General features: G+C 35.3%; 1 protein-coding gene across 4 annotated transcripts in view; it reads left to right on the plus strand.

Moving 5' to 3' along the window:
* Positions 1–27742, plus strand: part of CSMD3 (CUB and Sushi multiple domains 3) — a 585000-nt gene that overhangs the window by 303251 nt on the left and 254007 nt on the right. For all 4 annotated transcript variants that reach the window (XM_058018891.1, XM_058018902.1, XM_058018909.1 and 1 more), the window contains 2 exons: positions 24512–24694; positions 25865–26191. In XM_058018891.1, coding sequence (XP_057874874.1) covers positions 24512–24694; positions 25865–26191 — 510 coding nt within the window. The remainder of the gene's footprint in view (positions 1–24511; positions 24695–25864; positions 26192–27742) is intronic.

A 27742-nucleotide genomic window follows, 5' to 3' on the forward strand; every position in this document is an offset into this window, starting at 1 on the left:
TTGGGCAGTAATGAATACACTATGTATTTAGTTAACATGGCAATTACTACTGTTAACTTTTTATTTCAACCTAAAGGACACCTGTAATCTGACAGTCCAGCCCCAGGCTTCATAAAATGAAAGCACAGACACAGTGTAGTAAATAACATTTGGCATAGCGGTATGGTGCATTATTTCCTACTTTAGCATTGCATTTAAAAAGACTAAAAGCTGCACGTGACAGAATTTAAGCCCTGGGCATAGTTTTTTCTCAAAATAAAAAAAGTCTCTAAAATATTACAACCAAGAAATAGGCATAATCTAAAAGCTTCAAGGCACCTTTTCTACAACTTTGTAGAAACCAAATCACTTCATCTAGTGTGACATATGTACTGTAATATATGGTGTGCCAAGTCAATTAAATCGTTAATTGTCTGTTTTTGAGAAAAACAGATGGTGGGTCAAATTTTATTCACTTTCAACAATTTTAGGTCCCACACCTATTGGTGATATGCTCATATTACCCAGCAGGGAGTTGAAAAAAGATTGTCAATGCCTTTTTCAAACTGTCTGCTTTTCCTCACCACTTCCACCCTTGTTTTAAGGAGTATTTAAAACTGGTTTTGTTTTGTGGGTTTTTCTACAAGTATCATGAGGTTTTTTTTCTGTTTATCTATAGAAAATGCAGCTGTAGCTTAGAAATAATCATATAAAGGTATAGACTAGTGATTGGAAGTTTTCTGGTTTTGATCTCTTCAACCATTTATTAAGGATTATAAAATTAATTTGCTTTAACATGGCCTTGTTACCCTGCTGACTGGTCCTGGAAATCTTTTCTCCATTAATTCTATAGTTTATTTTAAAGTGTCTTTTGCAATAATTTTACAATGGCTGTATTTAGGATATTTGGCTGGATATGTGAATCATAATTAAAGTCATTACATTTGAGGCATGTTCTCAATTGTTAAGAGTTTTTTACTCTCTGTTCTCTAAGTAGTAACTAGTTATTACCTTCCATGCCAGGGCAATATTTTCTTAGAATAGAATCATCAAGGTTGGAAGAGCCATTCAAGATCACCCATCCAGCTGTTCACTCAGCACTATCATCGCAAACACTAAACTGCCAAACCAGATCATGCAGTGCCAGATCCAGACACCTCTTAAACATCCCAGGGATGGTGACTACAACACCTCCCTGGGCAACCTATCCCAATACCCGACAACCCTAACAGTGAAATTTTTATTCTAACAGCCACTCTGAATCTCCCTATCTGAGCTTAAGAGCATTTCCTCTGTTCCTGTCACTGCAGACACAGCAGCAGAGATCAGCCCCCACCTTGCTACTCCCTCCTTACAGAGAGTGGTGAGCTCCCCTCTGAGCCTCCTCAGAGATCAAACAAAAACAGCTCCCTCAGCCATTCCTGCCAAGATGTATTTCCTAGGCCTTACAAGAGCCCTGTTGCCTTTTTCTGGGCATACTGCAGCACCTCATTGTTCTTTTTAAAGTGCATGGCCCAGAATTGAATGCAGTACATGCAGTGAGGCCTCACCAATGCTGAGTACAGTTCTTCCTGCAGATGCCCTCTTTTTTCATAGGCATGTCTGCTAAAGCAGAACCATCTGTTAGCTAAATTCTGGAGTAAATTCTTTCATTTAAATATTAGTCTAATAAGACTTGAAAGGGGAAAAGTATTATATTCTGTCAGTGTGAAGCTTTGTGCAGGTAATATATGGACAGCCAGAACAAAACTAGCTTATTCCTTTTGTCTCTTTGTTTAGCAAGATAGAACCAACCTGATCAAAAGAATCATCATTCCAGTCTTCCTCAGGGACTGTAAGCCTTCTTTTTCCAGTGAGACCAATACTACTGAAAAAACTTAACTCCTCATCTTTAATTTAAAACATGATATTTAGCTATACCTTTCATTTACCAAGTGAGGAGGGGTGGGGTGGGGGTGGGGGGGAAGCCCAGACTTAGATAGTAATTCAAAAGAAAGAGAAACCTAAAGATTTAGGTTTTGACCAAATTGGGCTATTCCTAAGACCTTTGGAGACACACAACAATAAGATAATTACCTAAGATAATTTTGTTTCCATTGAATTCTGGTTGGCTTTATGCCCATGATCATAAAGTCAGCACTGCTATCTCTAGTTTTCAATTGTTAACACAGTCAAAATAATTGTATTTAAATCTACTATTTCTGTGCCAAAGGAGGTACTTATTGTCATCTATGATGTGCATCTCTTTACAAAAACTTTGATTTTCCCACTTTTTCTACTAATTATGATATTTTTGAAAAGCTACATTTATTGTAAATAGGGAAGATTTCTTGTTGTTTGCTGACACATTAGTTACGGTATTTTATTTTTCTGGAGCATTTCAAGTAGCGTTCTTGCCAGACTTAAATGCTCCTTTTATAAAATTGTCAAAATTCTACGATATGGTTGAACCTTAGTCTGATTTATTGAGGGCCAGTAAAGAAGATCAAGATTTTGGCACTGTGTTGTGACCCGAGGTGGTAGTGAAGATAAATCATAACAACATGGCGTGATCTGGGCCCAGTGAAGCTGCAATTTCACATTACTCCTGTGCTTCTTCCACCATTACTGAACTACCAGTAATATACTTGAAGTACTTAAGAAATGAATGTAGTTCAATAATGTTAGGTTTTGTTGCTACAGAAACCTCTTTAATGAGCAGTTCGCTTTAGTGTATTTCAAGTATAAATTTACTTTGTATCCCAGTTTCTTTTGTTCAGTGAAATGCATGTATACATACAGTTTCCGTATGAGATAAGTGCTTCAATCACTTGACTAAAGGATAAAATGAGGTAGCTGTTTTGTTGGGTTTTTCTTAGCTCCTTTTCAGCTTTTTATGGCAACTTGTCTTCAGAATTTTTCTGTGAAAGGAAATATTTAGTGGCAGACTTTAAGTTTTAGAGAAATAATGAACATTTGACTTAAGACCTAATTTCAAATTCCTGTAATTTCATTAAAACTATTGGTAGAAAGTGAGGGTCCAAGTGAAGGAGAGTTAACTCCTCCTAAAGTAATGGAGTTGGTGTGAACAATCAAATTTAGACCCTGACAAGTTTCATAGAACTGTCTGTTGAGAAGCAGGGGTGGCACCCCAGAGTAAAACACAACCTCTCAAAATCATAATGTGGCTGTGGAATAGCCACAAGGCTATTTGGTGACAAGGTGAACAAGGTGAATTCTCAGTAAAAGGCAGATCAAAAGCATTTTGTGCAGAGAAGTGTTCCATGTCCAGCTATCTTGCAGAACTGAAATTTACTGGGTGTTTTAGTGAAATAATTGTGTGGGTAACATCCCATGAGATCTCTTCTGAAAGGATCCAAGAATAAATGCCACTCTTTAGACTTCTAATTTTTCATGATTTCTAGTGCAATTTCATTTTTACTACTTTTCTATGTTTAAGCACCACTTACACCACTACTTTCAGTAGTAGAAGTGAGCTGATTATTGATGAAGTGAACATTTGTTTTCTGGCTAAGGGGTTCCTAATCTTGTTGGAGGTTCCATCGTCATTTACATTATTCAGACCTTTCAAGTGAAAGTTTGGTCTGTTCAATACTGCCATCATGAGTTTGCATTTATGAAATCAAATAAATGTGTAGGAATATGTTTTTTTCAGGTAGACTTGCTGAACCTGCTTTTGAGAAACTGGCATCTGATAAAATGTATCTGACTTGTGAATTTTCTCTAATACTTGTCAGCCTTCAAATAGGCTAAACAGTTTCCAGCTGTTTTTTGTCACTCTTTGTGTAGAACACAAAGAGTCACAAATTTGATTCCTTTCTCTCCATAGAGGTTCCCTTTAACAAAGGACATTTCTTATTTCTTTTACCAGCTTCATTAAAACACTTGTCTTCACAAAGGGAATGGAATTATGTCTTGCAGAATTTGTAAGTGACATTGAGGCCAACTTATGATAATATTATGTATTTCCTTCTCTCATTCTTTCATTTTCTATTTCTTTAATTCATTTTCAGGCTTCCATTGGATGACAGTGAACATATACATGGTATATTCTTAGTCCCTAAACCCATGACAAACTCAGTTTGCACTCTGCCTCCTGGGCCAGTGAATGTAATTCAGTGAGATTTAGGAATCCCCATTTAACTTCTATATCTAGAAATTATAGGGAGCTGTCACAAATAAAACTCATTTTAATCAAATGTCATAAAGTGTAACTTTAATGCAATTCTCAGCACTTGATGTTTTCTGGCTGGTTTTAAATCTATTTTGTGTGCATGAGTTTCAAATAAATAGAAACAGTAAAGGCACTTAAAGGAATTCCAAGGGATGCAAGGAAGTCTAAATTATCTGAATTTAAATATCTTTCTTAGTGGTCATGAGGGGAGTAGTTTTATTTGTAAGTTGAAGAGGAGCACATGCTATTTGTTGTAATTCATTGTTTTATATGCTTTTCCCTACTTTGCTGCAGGTCCCCTTCGTTGGGGTCATTGCTTTTAATTTCCTTGTCATGACTCCTGACTGTCACAAATGTTAATGATCTTGAAATTGCAGGAATGATGTAGAGACAATTATGTCACCCTTTTTTTCTCCCCCGATTCTTACTGGAGGTCCAAATGATTTTATGTTCTGTGCCAGCTCAAAAAGTAATCACACAATTTTCATTTAGTTTTTGTTTTGAAAAATGCATGATCCATGATTTTGCATTTCTAGCAAATTAAGGAAGTTTTAGGCTGCATAATTTCCAAAGTATCTCACATGTCCTTCTTATAAAGTGATCTACTTAATCTACTTAACTTCCATGGAAACATGGAAAAGTTAAAAACTGTGGTGGCTCTCTGACAGGTCTTAGTCGTAGTAACAGTCTTGCCTGCTAACTTTTATTGCAAAATTTGGATTCTCTGAAAAAAATTAATAACTGGATTCTGCCTATCATTGAAAAGCAACAGCAATACTTGTCTTTATTTTTAGTTAGTCTGTGTTCAAATGGTGAACCATGAGGGAGATTTTTTCCTATTATACCTTTTATACATGACTGCAGAGACTTCTATACTACATTATGCACATCAATAAATATCACATTCACTTAAAAAATCCTGACAGCACAAGTTAAAGTTAAAATAAATATTCTGGCACTAGTTTTGATATCTACTTTCTCCTCATAAACTATTGTTATGATCCAATTAGCACGTGATGCCTCTGCCCAAACTGAGGTGCAAATGAGACCAAATGCCGAAGTCAAATATACAAAAAGTAGTTACCAGCCATGGATCCAGCAGCATCCTTTCTTCACCCTGGGCTTCTCAGTGGTGGGTTTCCCAGAGTTGTTCTTCTAGGGGTAACACCTTTATACAGTCCAAGTTCCAGGTATACTTGGTGCTAATAATGCCAAGGTTGTGGATGCAATCCCTGTATGCGCCATTCACTGAAGAGCTGGAGTCAATGATCCTTGTGGCCCCTTTCATCTCAAGATATTCTGTGATTTTGTGTATGTGCTGTTATTTCACCGTTTGCCACAGTGGGAACTTTTACCTGGATACATTAACCAGGATGGACTAACCAGACTGTAGCTCTGTCTGGCCTGGAATCAGCATCTTCACGTTGCAAATTTCTCCCTTCTGGGCTCATTGAAGTTCCTGCTGTGGTGGCTTATTTTATGGCAAGTTCCTTTTGTGGCCTCCACAGTGTGTTGAGAGAGGCAACTGCGCTCTTTAAGTCCTTAGAACTATTAAAAAGAGCAATATCTTAATTGGTAATATCCTGCCACATAACAGGAGACATGACAACAAAATCGAAGTAGGCCTTATCTGATAATTGCTCATCTTTTTCTGATCTTTATAATCTTTAAGACTTATTTTTGATAGAAATATTTGAATATGTTTGACCATAAAAAAGCATAGGGAAACCCCAGAAAATTATTTTATCTAAACATTGTTCTTTTGTAGGCCTTAACTAGATGAGTGACTAATACCTAAGCATAACAAACCTAATTGAATAACAGTATTTTGAAAGCAAGACCATTTCTTCATTAGATAACTGTCATAAAGAAATTCTATTTTTAAACATAAGAAAGATTGGCTGTGCGCTCCTTTTCTTAAAATTCACGCATTTTAGATTTGTTTCTGATATATAATTATTTCTTTAATGATTAAAAAAAATCCTATTTCTGTATAGAAAATTGGGCTCAAATGTAATTAATATTTTAAATTCTGACAGAGCCCATAATTACAGGTTTGAGGTATTTAAAGTGACTTCTTAATTTTAGAAAAGAGATAACTCATATACCCAGTACTATTTTATAAATCAGAACTGATTCTGTGGAAAGAAAAGCATGAATCCAAAATCTGTTTATTCTCTCGAGACTTCTATGTTATTTTGGCACCTGAATGGGTGATGTTTGAGTGATGCACCAGCACAGGTCACAGTGATCCTTTTCCACTATGCTGGAATTAGGATTTCTTCACAACTTGTTTATCATTAGACCTCTGACTCAGTCTGTGCTGCAGTAGTTTGTTTTCAAAAACTACTGGTGAAACAATGTGATAGAGGTGAAAAGTTTATTCAAACAGCATTTGACATTTCTGTCTTTACTTAACCTACCTATGGAGTGGACTGAATTAAAAAAACAGTGGATGGGTTTTATAGGGGGCAGTCTTTTTGCGAAGTTGATTTTTCAAAAATTAAGAAGTGTCAGTATGTAAGTTACTCATGAAAGCTTAATTCAGTCTCTGTGCACAAATTCATTAGCATAGCCTTTAATTACACAGTCACACAATGTTTCCCTTAGGCTCCCTGCCTCCTTCATTGCATTGGATGAATGGTGTCTTGAGTATGTGGCAGCTGTTTAATATTTTTAAGTTCATCATTCAAGTGTTGGCCTTTCCCTTATTTACTGCACAGTCTTTTGAAGCCTGAAATAAGTACACAATTATTCTCTATCAGTTTTAACATGTAGATAATATTTTTTTTAATGATAACAACAATTATAATAATTGTAATTGTAAAAATTGTAATACTTTCTTCTGCACTTCAAGAGAAAAAAAAATATCCTAGCATCATATGTGGAGAAAATGGGATAAGAATAAATCAGAATTAGTGGCAAAACTACTGTAATAACTTCTTATTGCATGATGCACAACTCAGGTTTTATTTCTCCTAACCAAATGCAATATTAGGTGATGCCTTTTATCTCTCATATGCTTTTCTGTTATTTTTTATTGCTCAGGTACCAGGATCTCAACCTAGACACTCCAAAAATTAAATACCCATGAGAGATGACCACATGTTAAAATTGTGGTTTTTCATTCTTTCCAGGCTTATACATTAATTGCTATTATGCATTTAATGGTGTTAACCTTTATATCACATCACAGCCTCCAACTTCTTAGATTCTCCTCATCACATATTTAACTGCAACAGTCTGCTCTTGTCTCCAGGTGTCTAGAAGGATATTTTACTAGTTAGTTTCTATTCCCTGTAAAAATTGTCTCAATAATTTTCATCTCAAGCTATAGTCTAACTCTTTGAACAGGAGTAACTTACATAAATAAAACTGTGTTCATCCATAAAACTAGTGTTTAAGAAACTGCTATAAATAAATTTATTCCATCCACATTTTCCCAACAATAATCCTTTATGTCTTTTTTTTTTTTTTTTGTTATACAGACTTAACACCTAACTATCAGTATACTGATCTTCTTGCTGGGCAGTAACCTTTAGGCCAAAGGAATTCTGCTTTCTTTGTATTGTAGTATCTGTTAGTTTGCCTGAATGCTTATTTCTCAGACCAAGCTTACAGTTACATTATCAAGGAGTAGCACATTGTCCTAATAGGTCCTGATAGCTCCTCCCAAATCAGTTGTTCTTCAGGTGTTTTTCAATAACTCCCAGAACAGTCTTCTCCATAGTTTTCCCAGGCACTGAAGTGAGACTGACTGTAGCTTCCAGGGTCTTCCTTCTTGACTTTCCTAAAAACTGGGATGCATTAGCCAGCTCCCAGTCAACTGGTGCCTCTCCAGGCTCCTAAGAAGATTGAAAAATCGCTTACAGAGGTTTCCCCATGATATCTGTCATTTCTTTGAGTGTTCTCAGATGAATCCGACTGGAATCAAGATGGAACAGCAGATCCCCCACAAGTTTGGAGTTCGCTGGGAGTTTATCATACTCGCAGTCAAGTTCCCCTAGCTCAGGGCAATGGAAAGTCCATAACCCATAACTGTGACTGTGGTCACAGGGGTTTTCAGGGTGAGAGGAGGAGACAAGAATGTTGACTCCATGATCAGAAGGCTTGATTTATTATTTTATGATATATATATATATATTACATTATAATTGTACTAAAAAGAAAAGGAAGGAAAAGGTTTCTGCAGAAGGCTGCTAAGCTAAGAATAGAAAAGAATTAACAAAGGCAGCTCTCTTGGACTCGGTCCGAGATAGCTCTGTCTTGATTGGCTATTAATTATAAACATTTAAGGCCAATCACAGGTGGACCTGTTGCATTCCACAGCAGCAGATAATCATTGTTTACATTTGTTGCTGAAACTTTTCAGCTTCAGCAGGAAAATCTTAAAGAAAAGATTTTCACAAAAAGATGTCTGTGACACATAACCAGTGTTTAAGGCTGAAGCAAAGAAAACATTGACCATCCCTGTCTTGTCTATGCCCCTGTTTTTTCAGGTGATTTTCTTGCTAGAACTGGATGATGTTATTTTTCACTACCTTTTGCTATCAATGAATTTTGAAAAACTCTTTTAAATGTCCCACATATTTCTGGCCAGATTCAGCTCTAATTGAGCTCTGGCAACATGAATTTTCTCCGTGCAGTGGAAGGTAGCCTTTCTGTATTCCTCCTATGTCACTCGACCTTGCTTTCACAGGCAATACACTTTATTTTTTCACCTGAACCCCAGAAGATCCGCGTTCAACCAAGTGAGCCCTCTGCCTTGCCTGCTTGACATTTTGGAATTGCCTGCTCCTGTGCACTAAGGAGGTGGCTTTTAAAAAGTGACCAGCACTGATGAATTTTAGCAACTTCAAAAGCATCTGCTCTTCTTATGTTCAGAGGTGAAGTTTTTCCTGATAGATTTCCTCTAGCCACTGGAGATTATAAACCCAACTGCTTTATTGTTCATATGGCAAATATGGTCATCAATCACAGCTTGACCCAGGAACCTGTTATGATCCCACTTCTGACCCCAAAATAATGTTAGAGTAAGATTATTAAGAGGTGCCTCTGCCCTAATCAAGGTGCAAACAAGACCACATGCCAAAGTCAATAGTACAGAATTTACTTAACAATAAATGTGGGGTAGCAAGATAGATAGGAAGAGAAGAAAGGAAGGGGGGAGAAGAGAAAGGAAAGAGTAGGGGGAAGAGAAGGGGAGTGAAGGACAGAGTTGTGGGGATGGAGGGAAGGAGGAGAGAAGGGGAGAAGAGAGGTAGAGAGTGTATAAACAAAAGATACCACCACCTGGGTTCTTGCAGCATTTCAGCAGCCCTTCTTCTTCTGGTCTTCTCAGTGGGGAGGGGAGGAGGGAGGGAGAGGCTCTTTTATACAGTCTGAGTCCCAGGTATCCACAGAGTGTAAATGCTGCTCTCACAGCTTTGGCTGATGTGTATAAGGGATTGCTTACTTTCTCACATTTTGGTATGATGGGAATTTTTGTCCAGATAGGGTACTCAGATTTGCCTCACCAGGTCTGGCATTTTCTTGTCGTTACCATCTGTGCTTTTCCCACAGTTTACACAGCAGAATTTTGTCCTGTGTGCTAGTTCCAAACCTTCTCCTCTGTTAGGTCTGGTATTAATGCCTTCCTGTTTTCCATCTGTGCCTAAATTCCAGTATGGTGGCTTATCTTATGGTGGCTTATCTTTGACAGTACTTGAGACAGTTCATTGTGCTCTTCAAATCTTGACAGAGCCCCTCTCTATTAACAAGCAACAAATCAAAGAGAACATTTTTCCTGGTCATCTCCTTTAGTACCTGTATCAAGAAATTATCAACCAGATGCTCTAGGAATCTTCTGGAACTGTTTCCATCAGCTATGTAGGGTTCACAGTTAACGTCTGGCAAGTTGAACTCCCCAACTTCAGTTTGGTTGGAGAGACAGCCTTGATGCTGTATCAGGACCTCGTAGCAGTAGCCAAAACACTTGAGTGTCACCAACATGTTCTAGCTACCAATACAAAGCACAGCCCTATGAGATCTGCTGTGGGGAAAGGTGACTCCATTCCAGCCATACCCAATACACTTTACACTGCTTACTCTTGGTGTAGAAAGTCTGTCTTGCACTTTTTTCTCCTGAGATTTTTTTCATGTCAAAACTGAGATTAGTTTATTCTGCTGCACCAGAAAACAGCTTGTCCTCAAGTTACATTCTTAGACAATTCTCTTTGGCGTATGTTCACCAAAGTGATAGCAAAGAGAGGATTGAATTCCTTCCTGGAAGAGAAATATACAGGAAAAATTTTCATTGTTCTGAAAAGCATGAGCTCATAGAGGAAGCAAATAATTTTCTGATTCTTGTCTTACATAATAAAAACCAAAATATACTGCTGCTGATTATTTCACTGCAGGTGAAATCATGCAATACATTTTTTTTTCTTCTGTAAAAAAGGAGTTTTAAAATGCTCTATTGTAGCACTTAGTGAATATTACAGAAGGCTAGCCTAAAACTTGCTGCACAATATTTGTTACATTAGGATATAGTACAACTATGTTTATTTTACTTTGTATTTTGGCTATCTCCATAAATATTTTATCACGACATGCACATCTTTAGTTTTAATTTAGTGTTAGCATTCTTTTACTGCTTTACCTAATGTCACTGTGCTGACCTTCAGCACCCTAACTCCACTGTAACTTAAGTTTTAAGGTTGGAAATAAATATTATACACCTTTATGAGGTGAATTAAAAAACAATTTCTAATGTAAGAATATTTATTGACTTCCTAGTTTTTTTCTAGTGGAGGAAGATATTCCTATGTGTAATTTAACAAGAAGCCTATTACACTGTAGAACATCAACTTGTAGTAAATGTCTTTAAAGATATTTTCTCTGAGTTTTTGTTTTGTAAGCTTTCTTTCAGATGTCTTGTCATGTTTTCAGTCCCTACATTAGTTTAAAAGTAGCATAGTGACATTTTTGCAGGAACAACTCTTATTTTCAGGAAACTGTCCAGTACTAAGGAGGTGATCTTTGAATCATTGAAACTGCGGGCTCTCTTTAATATAATACATGGAAGAGTGGAACTATAGAATAGCAGATGATGTAGTGGAAGAAGTACTACTTTCTGACCATTTATGGCAGGGCAATAATCAATTGTTGCATGATAAAATTTTCCTTTAGTGCTAGTTAAAAACTTTCACTAAATATGATAATGTAAAGGAGCAGATTGTAAAGGCAATGCAAGCTACAGTTCTTGCATGAGATTGGAAAGTAAACAACAATTTTTATCAGCTTCACGTTGAACATCGAGTTCTGACAATGAGAGTAATTGCTGCATAACTGCTGTTTTGTTCTAAGAGTTTGATGATTTGCTGAGGCCCACGTGTATTTTATTTGCTGGCATATCACTTGGAATAATACATCTATAATTATCTCCATCTACTTTGTGGGGAAAACTCATGCTGTACTCACAGTGTTACAGCAGAGTGGCCCAAGATTGTTAGACTACCTTGCCAGGAAATCATGCTCTTTGAGTCAGAAAGAGTAAACAAGAAACTATAGTTGCTCTCTTGACTCAAAATATTTATCACTGCTTTAAAATCAATGAAGCTTCTGAGAAAGATAACAGATTTCTAACTGCTATTTAACTTCATTTTTTTCACTTCATCATCTGTATTTTAGTTTTGTATGTAAATGAAAATGGTAATAGGCAGCCTAAATAAACTTTATGGCTATCAGGCTATTCCCATTGTCGTTTGCTTGAATCCTGTCAACTCAGCTATCAAGTGAAGCATGCACAATTTAAATAAAAATTATTGCATCTTCAAGTTCTCTGACATAAGTCCTTAAAATACATTTTTTTTCAATAACATAGAATGGCTTAGCTTGATATTTCCTGAATTACATGAACTGTATTTTCTCTTTCTTATCAGATTGAATGGAAATTCCATTAATAGAGACTATGAAAAATGAGGTCATTAGACCTAAAGCAAAGACATTTTATTGTGTATCAAGGAAAATTAAAATGTTAATGAACTATTATAATTGAACTATTATAATTGAATATGTTTTGAATCAGTCTGAATCAGTCCTTTTGTTTTCTGTGGTCTTAATTTCTCTTATATTTCTGTTTCAATAAGTAACATCACTAGTTATATTCCAAGTTGTATAAGCTGTCAGTAAGGTTCAGTACAGGTTAGAGTAAGGGGATGGACATGAGAAAGAAAAAACAACAAGAGGAAGAAATGAGGTCCTTCAATATTTTTTTACATGGTTATGTTCAGTGTCCTGTAGTTGATCTAAAGCTTATAGATTAGAAAGCATTAAACAATCCATTAAGTGTCTTTATAATTTAGAAGCCATACTTTTAGGTTCAGTCATTACTGATTTTTATCTTTAAAAATTTAATATTAAATTGGATGCACATGCAATTTGGAATACTATACTTTCCTCTTATGCTTTTCAGGTGATTCTTAGTCTTTTATTTTGTGTGCAAATATGCACTTAAAGCAAATCACATGCAAATTATAGATAAATTTATTTCAATACATGGACTGAAAAATTTACTCTCATCCTCACATTGACCTTTTTCCAATATTTTACTATTACAGATTGGACACAGTCACAATAGTAATCTTTCTGGTGTAGAGAGGAAATTCCTGCCTAAATAACACTTTTCTCTGATTTGTATATTTTAACCATAATAGAGAGTGAAACAATAAAACATATTATTGGAAAAACAATTCATTGCTTTGAGGTTGAATCATAATTTCGCAAGTAAGTTAAGAACTAGTTTAATTTTTCTTTACAGTTTAGAAACTCTGAACTTTAACTGGTTTTTTGGGCTGAAGTTATCTGTGCTCGATGGCTATCTCACTTGAAGTGCTTATAAGTAAATTCGAAGAAAACACTTAGTATCTTTAAATACCATGATTTCAGGAAAATGCATTCCATTGTGACCAGTAAAAAAACAAACAAAGAAACAAAAAAGAGCCTGATAACCTTTCTGATAAGTTCTGACTTTCTTGCACGTTGAATCGGTGACCTGAAATTTGGCAAGGGGACATCTAATGAGATTTAGTTTGTAAAATTATGATTTGTATAGGCTCACTCACTTGTTTAAGAGGATTTAGCTTACAGAAACTGAAATCCCCAAGAGCTTAGTCCGAGCTGCAGTCTTATCAGAGCTCCTAGCAAGATTCCTGTCTCTTATTATGACTTTATTTTTTGAGGTGTAGGGGGTGTGAGAGCATTCCATTTGCAACTTGGATAAAGTCTACATTCGACAGCCAGGTTTAGATGAAATTTATATGCATCTCTGTGCTGGATAACCTTGGCTGACTGCGATATGTCCACGAAGCTGCTCCCACTCCCCCTCCTGAGCAGAACAAGGGAAGAAAATAGGATAAAAATCTCATGGGTTGAAATTAAAATGGAAAATAACTTACCAGTTACTGTCATAGACAAACAGACTTAACTGAAAAATGTTTAATTTGATTTATTGCCAAATAAAAACAAAGTAGGATAGTAAAAAGTGAAAACAAAACTAAAAAATTTCCTCTGCCTCTTTGTCTTCCCAGATTCCACTCCTTTATTCCAGCCTCTTCTAACTTTTCCTTCACCTGGGCAGTAAGGGTGGATCGGGAATGGGAAATGGGATTTGTGGCCAGCTCATAACACTTGGTCTTTGCCACTCCTTCCTCCTCATGCTCTTTCCCTCATTCAGTGTGGAGTGCTTTGTGTCATCTGTAGTTCTCTTAGAGCTGCTCTAGCATGTGCCTTTTCCATGAGGTGTGGTCCTTCAGGAAAGGACTGCTCCTCTAGTTGCAGATCCTTTCAGGGCTTATCCCCTTGCTGCTATGTGGGGTCATCCACAGGCTCCAGCAGAGACCTCCGTGTGCTGCAGACAGACAGACAGACAGACTGCTTCCCAGTGACCTTCACCATGGGCTGCAGGGCAATGTCTGCTCTGACACCTGGAGCACCTCTTCTGCTTCCTTCTCTGACCCTCATGTTTGCAGGGCTGTTTCTCACATATTTTTATTGATCTTCTGTCACAGTTGCTTTGCAGCATTTTTTTACCCTTCTTAAATATGTTATTACAAGGGCACCACCATTGTTTCTGGTGGGTTCAACTTTGACCAGAAGTAGGTCCTTCTTGGAGCTGGCTCTGTCCATCATGGGAGCAGCCTCTTCTCACAGAGGTCACTTCTGCAGACCCCTGACTACCAAAACCTTATTGTCTAAGTCCAGTACAAATGTATTAAATTACTTTTGGAGCAAACCCTGTTTTGTATTCATAGTGTTGATCTGGGAACTGCTCTGTGTGTGTGTGTGTGTGTGTGTGTGTGTGTGTGTGTGTGTTTGCCAGACAATAGTATTTGTTCTGTGTTTTGGGATTGGGGTTTTTTGTGTGTTTGGTTTTAGTCTGTTGTTGCCTCCTTCTGGAAAGATATAGTTGCCTGGGCTCAGAAGGGAATAACTGATTGAACTAGAAAGAAGTAGGTTGAAGGATCATGGGACCAGAAGCTTGGGAAAGAAAGCAAGGCACATAAATAAGTCTTGGTAACGGTTTCTCTAGACTTTCCTTTTTGCTGTGTTCCATGACCTTCTAAAAAAGGCAAAAGCAAGGTGGAACTAACAGTCTTACATCATGACTAGATGTTTAGCTCAGCAAAACTGAAAAAGTTTAAATGACAATAAAGTTGGTACCAAATTAAAACCTTGGTAGTGATCTATAGTCACATGTATATTCAGAACATGGAACCATTATGAAAGGTATCAGAGGACAAATGTATTGATTGCCATTAAGGAAGAGTTGCAGAGCTGGTGCAGGTTGCCTTGATCAATAGATTTGAAAGGGTCAACAGATAATATACTAGCTGCAAATAGATCCACTGTTGTCACAGACCAACTCTGTAGGTATCATAGATACATTCTTGATATTAGCCTCAACAGTCTTGGGTTTGGACTTCTATCTGCGCACATTTACCATTAAAGATGAAAAAGAAGAGCACTATTTATAGCAAAAGGATCAAAATTATCGGTACAAAGCTGACTCCTATGTTGCCAGAAAAATATTCCTTGAATTAGTTCATTTTCATTTATATGTTCTTCGAAAGCATACTGACAGTTGGAGAGGAATCTATTTAGTCCAGTGGAACGTTTTGTTTTCCCAAAGATTTTCTTAACTGGAGTGAAAGGCCTTAGTCAAATCATCAATGACACAAATGAGATTCCTCTTACTCATATTATTAAAGCAGGGTATTGCATGTTCTTATCATAACCTAGAATACTTCATAAACATCAAAGAAACACATTCTCTACAGCTGAATCTCTTTAGGATGATTAACAACATGCTTTCATTTTATTTAGTCTAAGGAAGAAAACCAGTCTTCTTTTAAAATGAGAAAGGCCTCACCAATTAAATAAAAAGTATTCAGACACAGTAATTATAGAATTTGTCTAACTGCTAATAAATGTATTTTAGTCTTAATTTTACCTTGAAAATTAATTCAGACATTTTTGCATATTGTGACTACCCATTCATTTTGTTTTTTTGCTTTTGACAAGTCAAGCAGTAACCACTGGTCTAAGGGATATTCTGTGTATTCGCATTGAAACTGTTGATGTAAAGGATTGCAGACTTAGATAAAATTCCTTACTATTATTTTTCCATTTATTCTTCACTGAGATTGTCTAGTGTTTGTCTTTCCATAAGGAAAGCTAGTAATGTAGTAGTCTGCTACTAAAAGTTATGTAAGTGAGAACTGCTGAAATTCATAGATATTTTTTCTCTTTAACAAAACTACTTTATTTTTTGAGGTTTAACTATGTGATATCGCACACCAGAATATCAAACTGCATTTTAAGTTTTAAATTTGAAAAGTTACATGAAATGTTCTTCAGATTATTCAGTGATCCATCTTTGGTCCAACTGAAGTCAGGTATATTGAGGAAAAGTCATCCTGAATTAGTTAACTATGCCCTGATGTAGCTGCTTCAGACTGAATTAGCTGCATAATGAAAGCAAATATAATATCACTCCTTGCATCCCTTTTGCTTGGTTCTTAGTAGAGGGAGATTAGCTGAAGAAGAAAGGTGTGATTGATTAAAAGCTCTAGTGTTTGGGAAGCAAAGGAGATTGAAGAGGCAGACAGGAATGTAAAGATACATATACACACTGCAGTTTCAGAAGAACACAATATCTCTCTTGACATGCATCTTCACATCAAAATTATACTGAAACAAAGCAAGTGTTACTTCAATATGACTGAAGGAGAAAGACCATAGTGACAGGGTTTGGGACAGTATAGTTATGAAGGCAACAGAAATCTCTTGAGGAAGCATAAATTAAATACAAACATTGTTGCTAATTCTCACAACTTTAACTGAAATTCTTTAAGAGATAAAGTACCAACTGTTTTTGCAAGCAAATATGGTATTAACAAGATACTGTGATTTAGAAGTGATTTATTAAAAATGTGAATATTGATCTAGTACCAATATCCAACTGATGGACAAAGACTCTCTAACAGTTTAAAGTTAGAAAGTGTATGTTTACTGCGACAGCCAGGCAGCGTGCAGGATAGCTCCCAAATACACACCGCAATTTACAGGTGATTACAGACTCCTTTTATCTGTACAAGTATTGAATACCCAAAACACAGATACATATTCATAACCTTGGTACATCCCATTCCCCGCTTCGTGTGGTAATTAGTTAAGCATGCATAGTTTGTTTCTTTAAATGGGTCACTGGTCCCTTTCATGAGGAGGGTCCCAAAATGAGGAAGTAAATGAAGTCTTCCTGGTTGTGACCTTTCTACCTTTTCAATGAAAATATGACAAATGAACCCTTGGTAGAACTCCCATTCCCATCTTTTGGTTTCAGAACAAAGGAGGCCTTATGTTCCTACAAGCTATTTATCAGTTTCTATATTCTTTATTAAAAACCCAGCTAACTAAACATTATGTTGACAAGCAAACAATTATTAGTTAACTACTAACTCTTAACTTCAACAAGGCCTACCCATTTACTTTAACTCCAATGAAGCTTACCTCTAACTAAAACCTCGGCTCCTCTAAAATCCCTAAATTCCTTAAAGATCATGTCTCAGAAGTATTTCAACAAAAATTTAGGAAATACTCCCATTTTTGTTCATTTTTTATATGAATGGGAAGTCTCACGGTGTGATTAAACTGTTTGTGTGGATAGAGTTCTACATAACAGTTTGTTTTCTAAATCTAAATTAAGGATGTAACTTATGTTATTGGAGGTGCAGTTATTATTTAAGGCCAGGCCAGCTTATTTCTGGCTGACTAGTAAATAACTCAACTTTAGATATGGAACACAGTCCTGAATAGGAAGAGAAGGAATATGTATGTCCATAAAATCTGTAAGTACCTCAAATATATAACAGAACGTAGTCATGAAATATATTATGGTAGTAGTAGAAAACTTCAGGTAAATTAGGGAGTAAAAATCATATTGATATATCTGCTGTCCCTCTGAAAAATCTATTGTCATGAAGAATGGCTGTAACTTGTTTTTTCTTTATACTAGAAATGTTGAGTGTTAGTGATATGCTTAAAATGTTACTTTTAATGGTGTCTGCCATTGTTTTCTTACTTCATTCTCAGAGGATCTTCATCTGACTTTTCTATGAGTTTCATTAGAAAAATTATCCTCCTTTAATTCATTTTCCCCATTTTTTTCTTTGTGAAATGATCACATTCTGGCTCTTCAATTTATATGATCAGGAAATGAGAAGTACCTTGACAACTGGCACAGTTCAACAAGGGCATAGAGAGTTATCACCACCTACATAGTAAGGAAAGAATAACTCTTTTTATAGATTTATTTTCTCCCCATAGAATTTGAGCAGAATAGAACTGACCCTATACCCTTGAATGGCTGTTCTGTATAGCACATTATAGACAAAACATCTCATGAATTCATATAGGGAAAAGACTGTTGTGCTTAAATCCTCCTCATCATCTCCTTTCCTCCCTTTGCATACCTGTTTCTTCTGCAGAGGGAGCCAGGAGCACAGGGAAGGTGCTGGGACACTGTAATGGGTGTCACACCAGGAGCAGTCAGGCACAGATGGAGTTTTCTCATAGTTTGGCTACAGGCATCATTCCATTCTGCTTGTATTTAAAAACAATGCAAGATTCATTCCCTATCTTTACACTTGCCAATTGCTAAAAAAAAATAGCCCCACTACATATTACACAAGATTCTTATTTCCTATCTTTTAGGCAAACGAGGAAAGAAAAAAGAAAATAAATACAAAATAAATATAAAATATTCTGGTCAGAATTGAGGGTGAGAAAATCACACTAGTTGTTCTAGGTAAAAATAGTGGTTAAGATGAAACAAATTTTTTATATATCTGGATTTCCCAAGACTGGAATCTGTAGATAAAAATTTGATCATTAGAAGGAAATAAGGATATTGATAACCTTTAAAATACAACTGAAAATCACATGGAAATAGACATTTTATTCTTTCACAATAGAACTTTCATCCTTTGTTTTTAAAAATACTCCCACTTTACAGTAACAGGTAATACACAAAGCTATCTCTTTTATTTGAAGATACATACAAACATTAAAATATTTAGGAGAAGGACTGTTAAATGATTCAAATTTCTGTTTGTTTACAGATACCTAAACCCTATTACAAATAAATGCAACCAATCTCCAATCTATTACCATGTAAATTGGTAAGAATCGTCTAAGACTGCTGAAATTGGTCCAAAACTGTTTGTCTGATATGTTTCTTTATGTTTTTTGAGTGTACATACTATGAAGACACATGGCGTAATTTACATTATTTATTATCCTGGTTTATACTGAGAAATGTATATGTTCTTCATTCATAAGTTATTAGTTTTTATTTTTCCTATTTCTGCTTTTTCTGTGCCTTTTCTCCTTAATATTTCAGTTTGAATTTTCAGGATAAGATAGATGATGTGTTGGATTGATTCCAGCTGAATGCCAGGCATCCACCAAAGTGGCTCTATCACTCCACTTCTCAGCAGGACAGGGGAGATTAAGCATAACAAAAGGTTTATGGGTCAAGATAAGGCCAGAATTACCAGTGACCATGGGATGGAAAACAGTCTTGACTTGGGGAAATTAATTTAATTTTTTGCCAATCAAAATCAGAGTAGGATAATGAAAAATAAAGAACAAAATGTTTAAACATTTTCCCCCTGTCCCCGCTCCCCCCACTCTCCCCCCCAGGTTCTCCTTTCTTGGCCTTAACTTTATTCCAGAATTCTCTCCCTTCTCCCTTTCAGTGGCACAGCAGGACAGGGAATGGGGACTGCTCAGTTCATCACACACTGTCTCTGCTGTTGCTTCCTCTTCATGGGGAAGGACTCCTTGCACCTTTCCTCTGCTCCAGCATGAGGCCCTTCCAAGGGGGGGCAGAATTCCACAAACTTCTCCAGTGTGGGCTCTTCCCACAGGCTGCAGTTCTTCTCAATGTGATCCTGCATGGGTCCCTTTCAGGGGCACAGTCCTTCCACTATCAAAACCTTGGCACGCAAACCTAAAGGTCATTATGCTAACACTGGTTCCTTGGCCTTTGCCAGCAAAAGTAACTCAAATTGCCTCCCTTATTTGAGATATTCATGAACTGTCTGGACACAATCCCGGGCAAAGTGTCTGCTTGAGCAGGGAGGTTGGACCTGATGACTCACTGTGCTCCCTTCCAGCCTTACCTATTCTGTGATTCTGTGAAATATATGATGGCCTATTTTTCTAAATTTTTGAATAAGAAAATCCTGCACTGGGAATATAAGCACAACAATTTCACAACTAAGTTAGATATATGTATTCAGTAATATGTATATAAATTGTGCATACCATGGTATTTCAAAGTGGGATTACATAAATTTTTAATGTATTATCTTGAAAAATGCCAGTGTATCTATATATGGTGGTGAATGTCTGTAGCTTTTGCATAAAGAATTCAAATATCAAACAGCAAGTTTTATCTTTTTGAATTACATACTTGCACTTTCTTTTCACGTCCTAGTATTTAGTTCCTCCAGTATTTTTTGTTTCAAAAAATACTGTGTAATGAATTCAAATGCTCTTTTACTGATGAATAAACAAATCTAGTTGCATGTCATATTTCCTTTGATGCAGTCAGTAGAACAAATAATGAGCATTATTCTGAGATGTTGTTAAAATATAGAATGTTTGGTCTTGCTTGGTGTTTCTCTGAAGGATTACTATTTTGAATCTCTGCTGAAGTAATAACAAGTCTTCAGTAGTGCCCTTTTCCAGGGTGCACCAGTGATCTCTTTTCTTTCAAAATTATTTTCCTTATAGGAATCACATTCTTATCTTTTATTCACTCTTGAGTTACAGGAACGGAAAGACAGACAAGTTACCTCTTCAAACCCTAACTCCAGTGCATTTCTGTCAAAATGCATTTGTGTAGCAAGTGACCATTTCTTTTCCCCAAGGCCCCCTTAGTCACCTCCAAAATGGGCTTGTCCTTCACATGAAGAGAAGGGTAAAAGAAAGAAAAAACAACATTCCTATCTTGATATACTGGGCGCTGTTGTAGCCTGGGCCTCTCCCTTCAGTACATCACTGGGTAGAAACCTGCAAAATCTTTCAGTGAGATATACAAAAGTAGTGTAAGGATAATTTAAAATGAAAGGAGATGGTTATCTTAATTTTCTTTATATTGTTCTTTTACTCTTCCCTTAATCTGATATATTTTCTAGATATTTCTTTTTAGAATACTTTGGCAATTATTAAATTAATTCAATAGCTGTGAAACTGCTAACTGTATAGATTTTTTTTTTTTAGGATAATTGCTTTTTTTCAAACTTAGTATCCTAAATAGTTTCAGCAGGAGTTTATCTTTTTAAAAAAGATATCTTTGTAACATCATCAGAAATCATCCCTCATTTTACTGTTAATGTCCTTCTTTGTGAAATAATTTATGAAAACAAAAATGGATTTGTTTTCTATCTCAAAAAACTTAAAACACAAAATATGTCTGATTCATTGTTAACACATTTAACAATTTTATTTATTGGTAGAGGTTATTGCCCTTTTTATAAGGCTACAATGAAATAAGGACTATTTACCATAAATAATATTATCATAAGGTGTTGTTTTTTCCTTAGGCACAAATAGCAATACTTATCTTTTGTATCACAGTGGTAATGATCACAGGAAAGCAAATATCCATCCTAGCCATCTCATTGTAGCTAACATAAAGTGCAAATCTCAAAAAGCAGAATGAACCATAAAAGAGATCAAAAACCAATACGTAACACTACAAAGTAACCAAAATGTAAAATAAAATACAAAAATGTGCTTAACCAACAAATTTACTTTTGACTTTTCAAGGTAGCTGATATATATAATAAACTTATTCCAATTACTTAGACTAATGTATTACAGAAACAGTGTTTCTAAACTAAAATATACTCTGTAACAATTTCTGCTGTGAATGGCACTTTTTTTACAGCTGTATTGCATCAAAGAGAGCATAAAAATTACTAATATTTTAGTCCAACAAATACAGTAAGCAATGGACTCTTACATGCAGTTTTTTCTTGACAGGCATTCAAGTTATTTTCCTGAAAAGTAGCCCATATACCTTCTCCTTCTCTTCACAATTTGCTGCCTCACACTGACATTTCCAATTTTTTAGTTGTGGGGTTTTTTATGTTTTAATTATGGCATTAATAATTAATCTGTCTGAAAATTTACTGTTTTACTGCTAATCGTAAAACAACAGTAAATTACATCTGTTTATCATGAATGAATTATTTACAATGAGGGACTAGTATGAGTGTTTCAAGAAGAGAGGCTCTGTCAGGCTCTGGATCTAACTGCTTAGGAAGTTTTGAAACAAAATATGTAGTGCAGGGAAGCTGAAACACAAGTGGTAGAACTAGCAGTAAAAAATCCGATTTTAATTTACTCCTTAGTGAATTAAAACAAATATTAATACACTTTCCTAAAATCATGCTATTTAAAATGTGATTATATGACAAAAGCCCAGGAATCAGTTTGGTTTTTTTTTCTCTCTGTTTTAAGGAAAGTTTATTGACATTCTCTAAAGAAATCTAAGAAGTATTTGCACTTCAATTAACAAGAAAAAAAAAACAAAAAAAAAAAACAACTAAACAGCAGCAAAACCCCAAACAAAACAGAAACTCAAACAAAATTATTTCTGCTCCTGTGGAAAATTAAGTAATTACAGAAATGGTCTGTTTCAAATTCAGAGATGAACTGATGCTAATACAAAATTTAGAAAGTGTATAAAAGTGTTGCAAGTAATGCATCCAGAAAAATTTTAAAAGTAAAGAAGGAAATATTTGCTATAAATTTAAATTAATACAAATGAGGTTTAGGACTGGTTTAATTAATTTAAATCTATTATTCATACAACATTTTGTTCAACTTGATTTTGTTTATGAAAGGAGATTCAGCATAAGGCTATGGATATAATCTCTTAAGTACAGGATGTAATCTCTCAAATACAGCAATCACATAGAATTTTTTTCCCAGCTAGCTCCTGGAAATGACTTTACTCTGCCTAAACATTTCTTGAATGCAGAGCAGTTCCTTTGAGTCCTAAAAAGGATAGTTTTGATCAGCTACGTATCTTTTCAAATTTGAGAAAAAAACATGGAATCTCTTGCCCAGCTACATCAGAATAGAAGACCCAAAAAAGAGTAAATTGCAGTAGATATAAATACATTTACTGCCTGCATTTTCTATACATTGTTTGAGAAAACTACAGTAAATTACATGATGTAGTCACTTGCTAGAGAACTAGTTTGTAGAATTCATTTGTATATAGAATATATTTGTTTTCCCAAATGAAATATGAAATTACTTCAAAATTTAGGATTGTATTCATCCACCAGGACAGCCTAGGAAAACTATATATTTCTTTAGCAGTTAAAAACTGAGCGGTTCTGTAGATCTGACATTAACAGTCACATGAAAATTGATGAAAGGAGAGTGAGTTCGTGTGTTCTTTGGGATAGCTTATGTTGTTTCTTCAGGAAAGCTGCAACTTTTTTTTTTTTTTTTTTTTTGAGGTTTGTAATCTCAGGATAAATTGAACATGGGTTTTTTTGCTTTTATAATAGTAAATTATATCAATCCTTTCATAGAACTGTTTGGAAAAAAAATACAAATAAACCAAAAAGAAGTGTTCATGTTTTTTTGTGCTTTTTATTAGATTGTTTTCTTTTGTGGTTTTTGAGTTTTATTTATCTAAACAGAATAATAAAGCCTTCCAAAACTCTGTGGAGTATATTTTTAGATAATCTTCAAGTCTTTTTCAATTTCTTGTTAAAATTGAATGGTCTTCATTTGCTTTGTGTCACATTTTAATTGTATTTAGAAGTTTAATATCCGAAAGCTTTGAGAAATCAAGTGTATGCTGCTGAAAACATTACCCTGGAAAAATTGTTTGTGTTAAAATCAAAACACTTGCTATTCTGTTTTTACATTGTAGTCAAACTATCTTATATGGAAATGTGGGAAAAAGAGAAAAGGCTTCAAGTCCTTTAAAGAGAAAACCTCAAACTATGGTACAGGGTGTTTGATGCTGTCATTACATGTAAATTTTTAGAACATTCTTCCATGCTTGTAACCACTGAAAGTTCCACACAGGATGCAGCTTGTGAGAATATCATAGCTCTAATATTTGTTGAGGTAGTAATCATTCAGATTACTTGCTGTTAAGACTACTGTGGTAAAATGTTATTTGACTATAGAGAAATTATTTTTTGGATATGTTTACATAATGCATGTGTATATAAATTTGTATATTTATTTATGTCTAGCCTCCTTTTATGCTGTGGGCAATTCTTTTGGTGCCACCACTCCCTTACCATGTCATTGGTACCTCAATTTGAACTGTATTGGAACATGCACAGTGTTTATACGTTGGGGAACTGATCCCTGTTTCTATTTTTAAGAGTTCATGTTCTAGTAGCACTATTTTACTTAATGATATTAAGGTTTAAAATTTTATGAAATAAAATAGGGCAGAAACCCTTTTCCTCATATCCTTTAATTTTCAAGTATTTTATAAACACAAAGAGTTTTGATTTTTCTAATCCCTTGTAGTGGTTGAATTGTAGCCAACAACTAAGACCAACACAACCACTCACTCATTCCCCCGTATGCAGAATTTCCTCCCTAAGAAGCTGGGGTATAAAATCAGATTCAGTGGTGCATTTTGACAGCTGTTCTTATGTAGATCTTTTTAATTTGCTTAGAATTTTCTACATGTCAGCATATACATGCAGCAAGTTTGTTTTATTCTTCTATGAATAAATCCCTTATTTATTTCAACAGAAATTGAAAAAGAAAGCTGTGGGGATCCTGGAACACCATTGTATGGTATTAGAGAAGGGGACGGATTTTCTAATCGTGATGTTTTAAGGTTTGAGTGTCAGTTTGGATTTGAATTAATTGGAGAGAAATCTATCATTTGCCAAGAAAACAACCAGTGGTCTGCAAACATACCAATCTGTATTTGTATGTACCACATATTTTCTTCTTATTATTTTTAAGGCATTGTGATTAGCTTTACTTATGGGTAATAATTATGGGTAATTATTTGTGTGATTGATTTCAGAGTTAAAAAGCTATTAACTCTCCTGATAGGATGAATTTACTTTTTCTTAGCAGGTTTGCCTAATGTACATGCCCAAGGGATGTACATTATATACTTATACCAAGTCTTATAGCAATTCTCTTTATGTGCTTTGATATAGTGGTTTATTATTGGCTTTTTTTTTTTGTAGGATTCTGTTGATTTTATGATGTAAATTATGTACGATACAATTTTGATAGCCAGTCTTAAATTTTAATATATTTCCTCAGATTAGAAGTTGCAGAATTGAAATCAAGAGTTTAAATTATTTACATTTCCCCCATGTATTTTATATAAATACCTATTATCACTTAGATTATCATAAATATTCATAGCTCTCTTCCAGCAGCATTCTATAGGATAAGTAAAACATTTGCACTACATAGCATAAGTAAAACATTTGCACTACGTGGCATAAGTTGTATTATATAGCACAGGTATATACAATGTTTTGATACTTATTTGTGGCGGCACCTACCTTAACTTTTCCACTAAATAGTATGGATCAAATATATTCAGAGTGCAATCAGTTGTTTTCATCTCTGCAACTCAATTTAATATGGCTCAGCTGAATTTATTGAATATAATATGTTATCCTGATAACAACAAAACATCTCATCTCTTTGAGGCTTCTTAATTTCTTGTGCCTCTGTGTGAGCAACAAATGATAAGGGCACTATTGACTTTCTGCCCCTTTAATGCGCTCAGTGGGAGGTCTGCTCATCTAAGCAGCTCCCTGCAAGAGAAAATAAGTGGTGCCAAGTGATTGTTATCAAGAGTAAATTGTAAGGACTGCCATGGATTTCCAATGCAACACATATGTTCTGTATTTTTTGTGAGCTCTGCTTGAGAGGTAGTTTTATTGAGAAAAAGGCGATATGAATATTGAAAAAACAACCTTCTTTCCAGATTCACATATCACCACAAATAATGGATTATTCAGTTGAGGTACTCAGCGAGTTTTAAGATTTCTTGCAAAAACTTAGCACTAGAAAAGTCCTTATTGAAATATTTTAGTCCATTATCTAATTTATCTCTCCTTTTTTTGGCAGTTCCTTGTCTTTCCAATTTCACTGCACCGATGGGAACAGTTCTTTCACCAGATTATCCAGAGGGATACGGGAATAATTTAAACTGTATCTGGACAATAATTTCAGACCCTGGGAGTCGAATTCATCTCTCCTTTAATGACTTTGACTTGGAATCTCAGTTTGACTTCCTTGCAGTTAAAGATGGCGATTCTGTAGATTCCCCCATAATTGGAACATTTACTGGTGCTGAAGTTCCTTCCCATCTTACCAGTAATGGTCATATTTTGCGTCTGGAATTTCAAGCTGACCATTCTATGTCAGGACGTGGATTTAACATCACTTATAACAGTGAGTAATCTTATTTTTTTGTGTGTGTGTGGTTTTGTTTTCAACATACAGTCTAGGAGATAGGCTTAAGTATTTAAAAATGATGCTATGGTAATGCAACTTCAAGTAAATCCTATATACCTAAAAATTCCTAATATATTTGTTTGGATTATTGCTCAAAGTATTGCTCTCATTTATGGCTTTAGAGATCATTGTGATAGGAGTGTTTGGCAGACTGACAAATCAGGCCAGTTCCAAATTGTATAATAGGGCTTTACTAAATTTGCTGACAATGCAATGCCACATAATATTAATTACCACCACTGCCTGAATGAAACTGTTCTTGAAAACTCATATGTTCAGCTGTGAACTTATGTTATGTCCTGGAGCTGATGGCTGCAATCTTTTCTAGCTCGTAGTCGTGGCAGTTCAGTGAGCAGCTGTAGGAGCTCTTTGATCAGTCAAACCGCAATAGACTTGTCTTTTTTTTTTTTTTTTTGCTGTTTTACCTTCCTTCCTTACTAACCACATAATAAAATTGAAAGTGATATCAAATATCCTCTCCAGTATTAAATACCATTAGCATTTATTCACCTTTTTGCTGCCAAAACTGTTACATTTCTTCTGAAACACATATCAATAGCTGCCTATCTTGCATTGGTACCAAGTAATTTGGTATTTATTCCACACTAAAATCCAGACAGGATATGTTCCCAGCTAGTGCAGACATGGTGATGCAAGGCCATAGCATGAATAATTGCAAGATACCCTGTGAAACTTTCTTGGGAGCGTATGCAAAATTAAATTTTGTCACTCCAGCAGTATCCTGAAGTGTTAGACTTGCTGCTATGGGTAGAGTGTGATAGGAATAAGAGAACATCTAGTAGGGAGTTCAGCAGTACCCTTCAACCAGAGCTTCACCACTTCATCAATCCCCCACATCTGGAAATTTGGATTTCTTTATTTTCTTTCTTTCGGATGGTAAGGGTAGCAGAGTTTTCAATGCCAACAGACAGAGAAAAAAAAGCAAAATACAATAAGTATTTTGATATTTCCAAAATGTGATGTGATGTGTAATTAGTCCCAATTCTGTCTTTCTCCCTAACATCTGAGAGTATATCTAATTCCAGAGGCTTGCTTGAGATTTAAGAGACTATACAACAACATGATTTGAAGGAGAGCACATCTCTCCCTTCCTGTATTGCCTGCTGGACTATATGAAAAAAAACCAACTTTGTTGTTTAGGTTTCTTTACTCTTAAAAAACCTAAACAAACACTTAAATCAAAAAGGAAATGAGGCATTAAGAGAAGTTGATAATTGAGAGACCTAGACTTCACATTTTTCTCAAACAAATGTTAACAGTTAATATTGTTTTCATAAAATTTCAAGGACTGAATCCCATGTGGCTGCTTACTTTTCTTACATTATCTTTCACCTCTCCATGTTTATTTTTCCTCTTTTTATTTTTGTTTTGGTTTAGGTTGTCAGTCTTTCAGATAATGATTTATTAAGATCTACATTAAATGTTTCTGTCTGAATAGCAAAGAGATAAACTGGCACTAGATTATTC

This window comes from Melospiza georgiana, chromosome 1 (assembly GCF_028018845.1).
Source record: "Melospiza georgiana isolate bMelGeo1 chromosome 1, bMelGeo1.pri, whole genome shotgun sequence".
Taxonomy (NCBI): domain Eukaryota; kingdom Metazoa; phylum Chordata; class Aves; order Passeriformes; family Passerellidae; genus Melospiza; species Melospiza georgiana.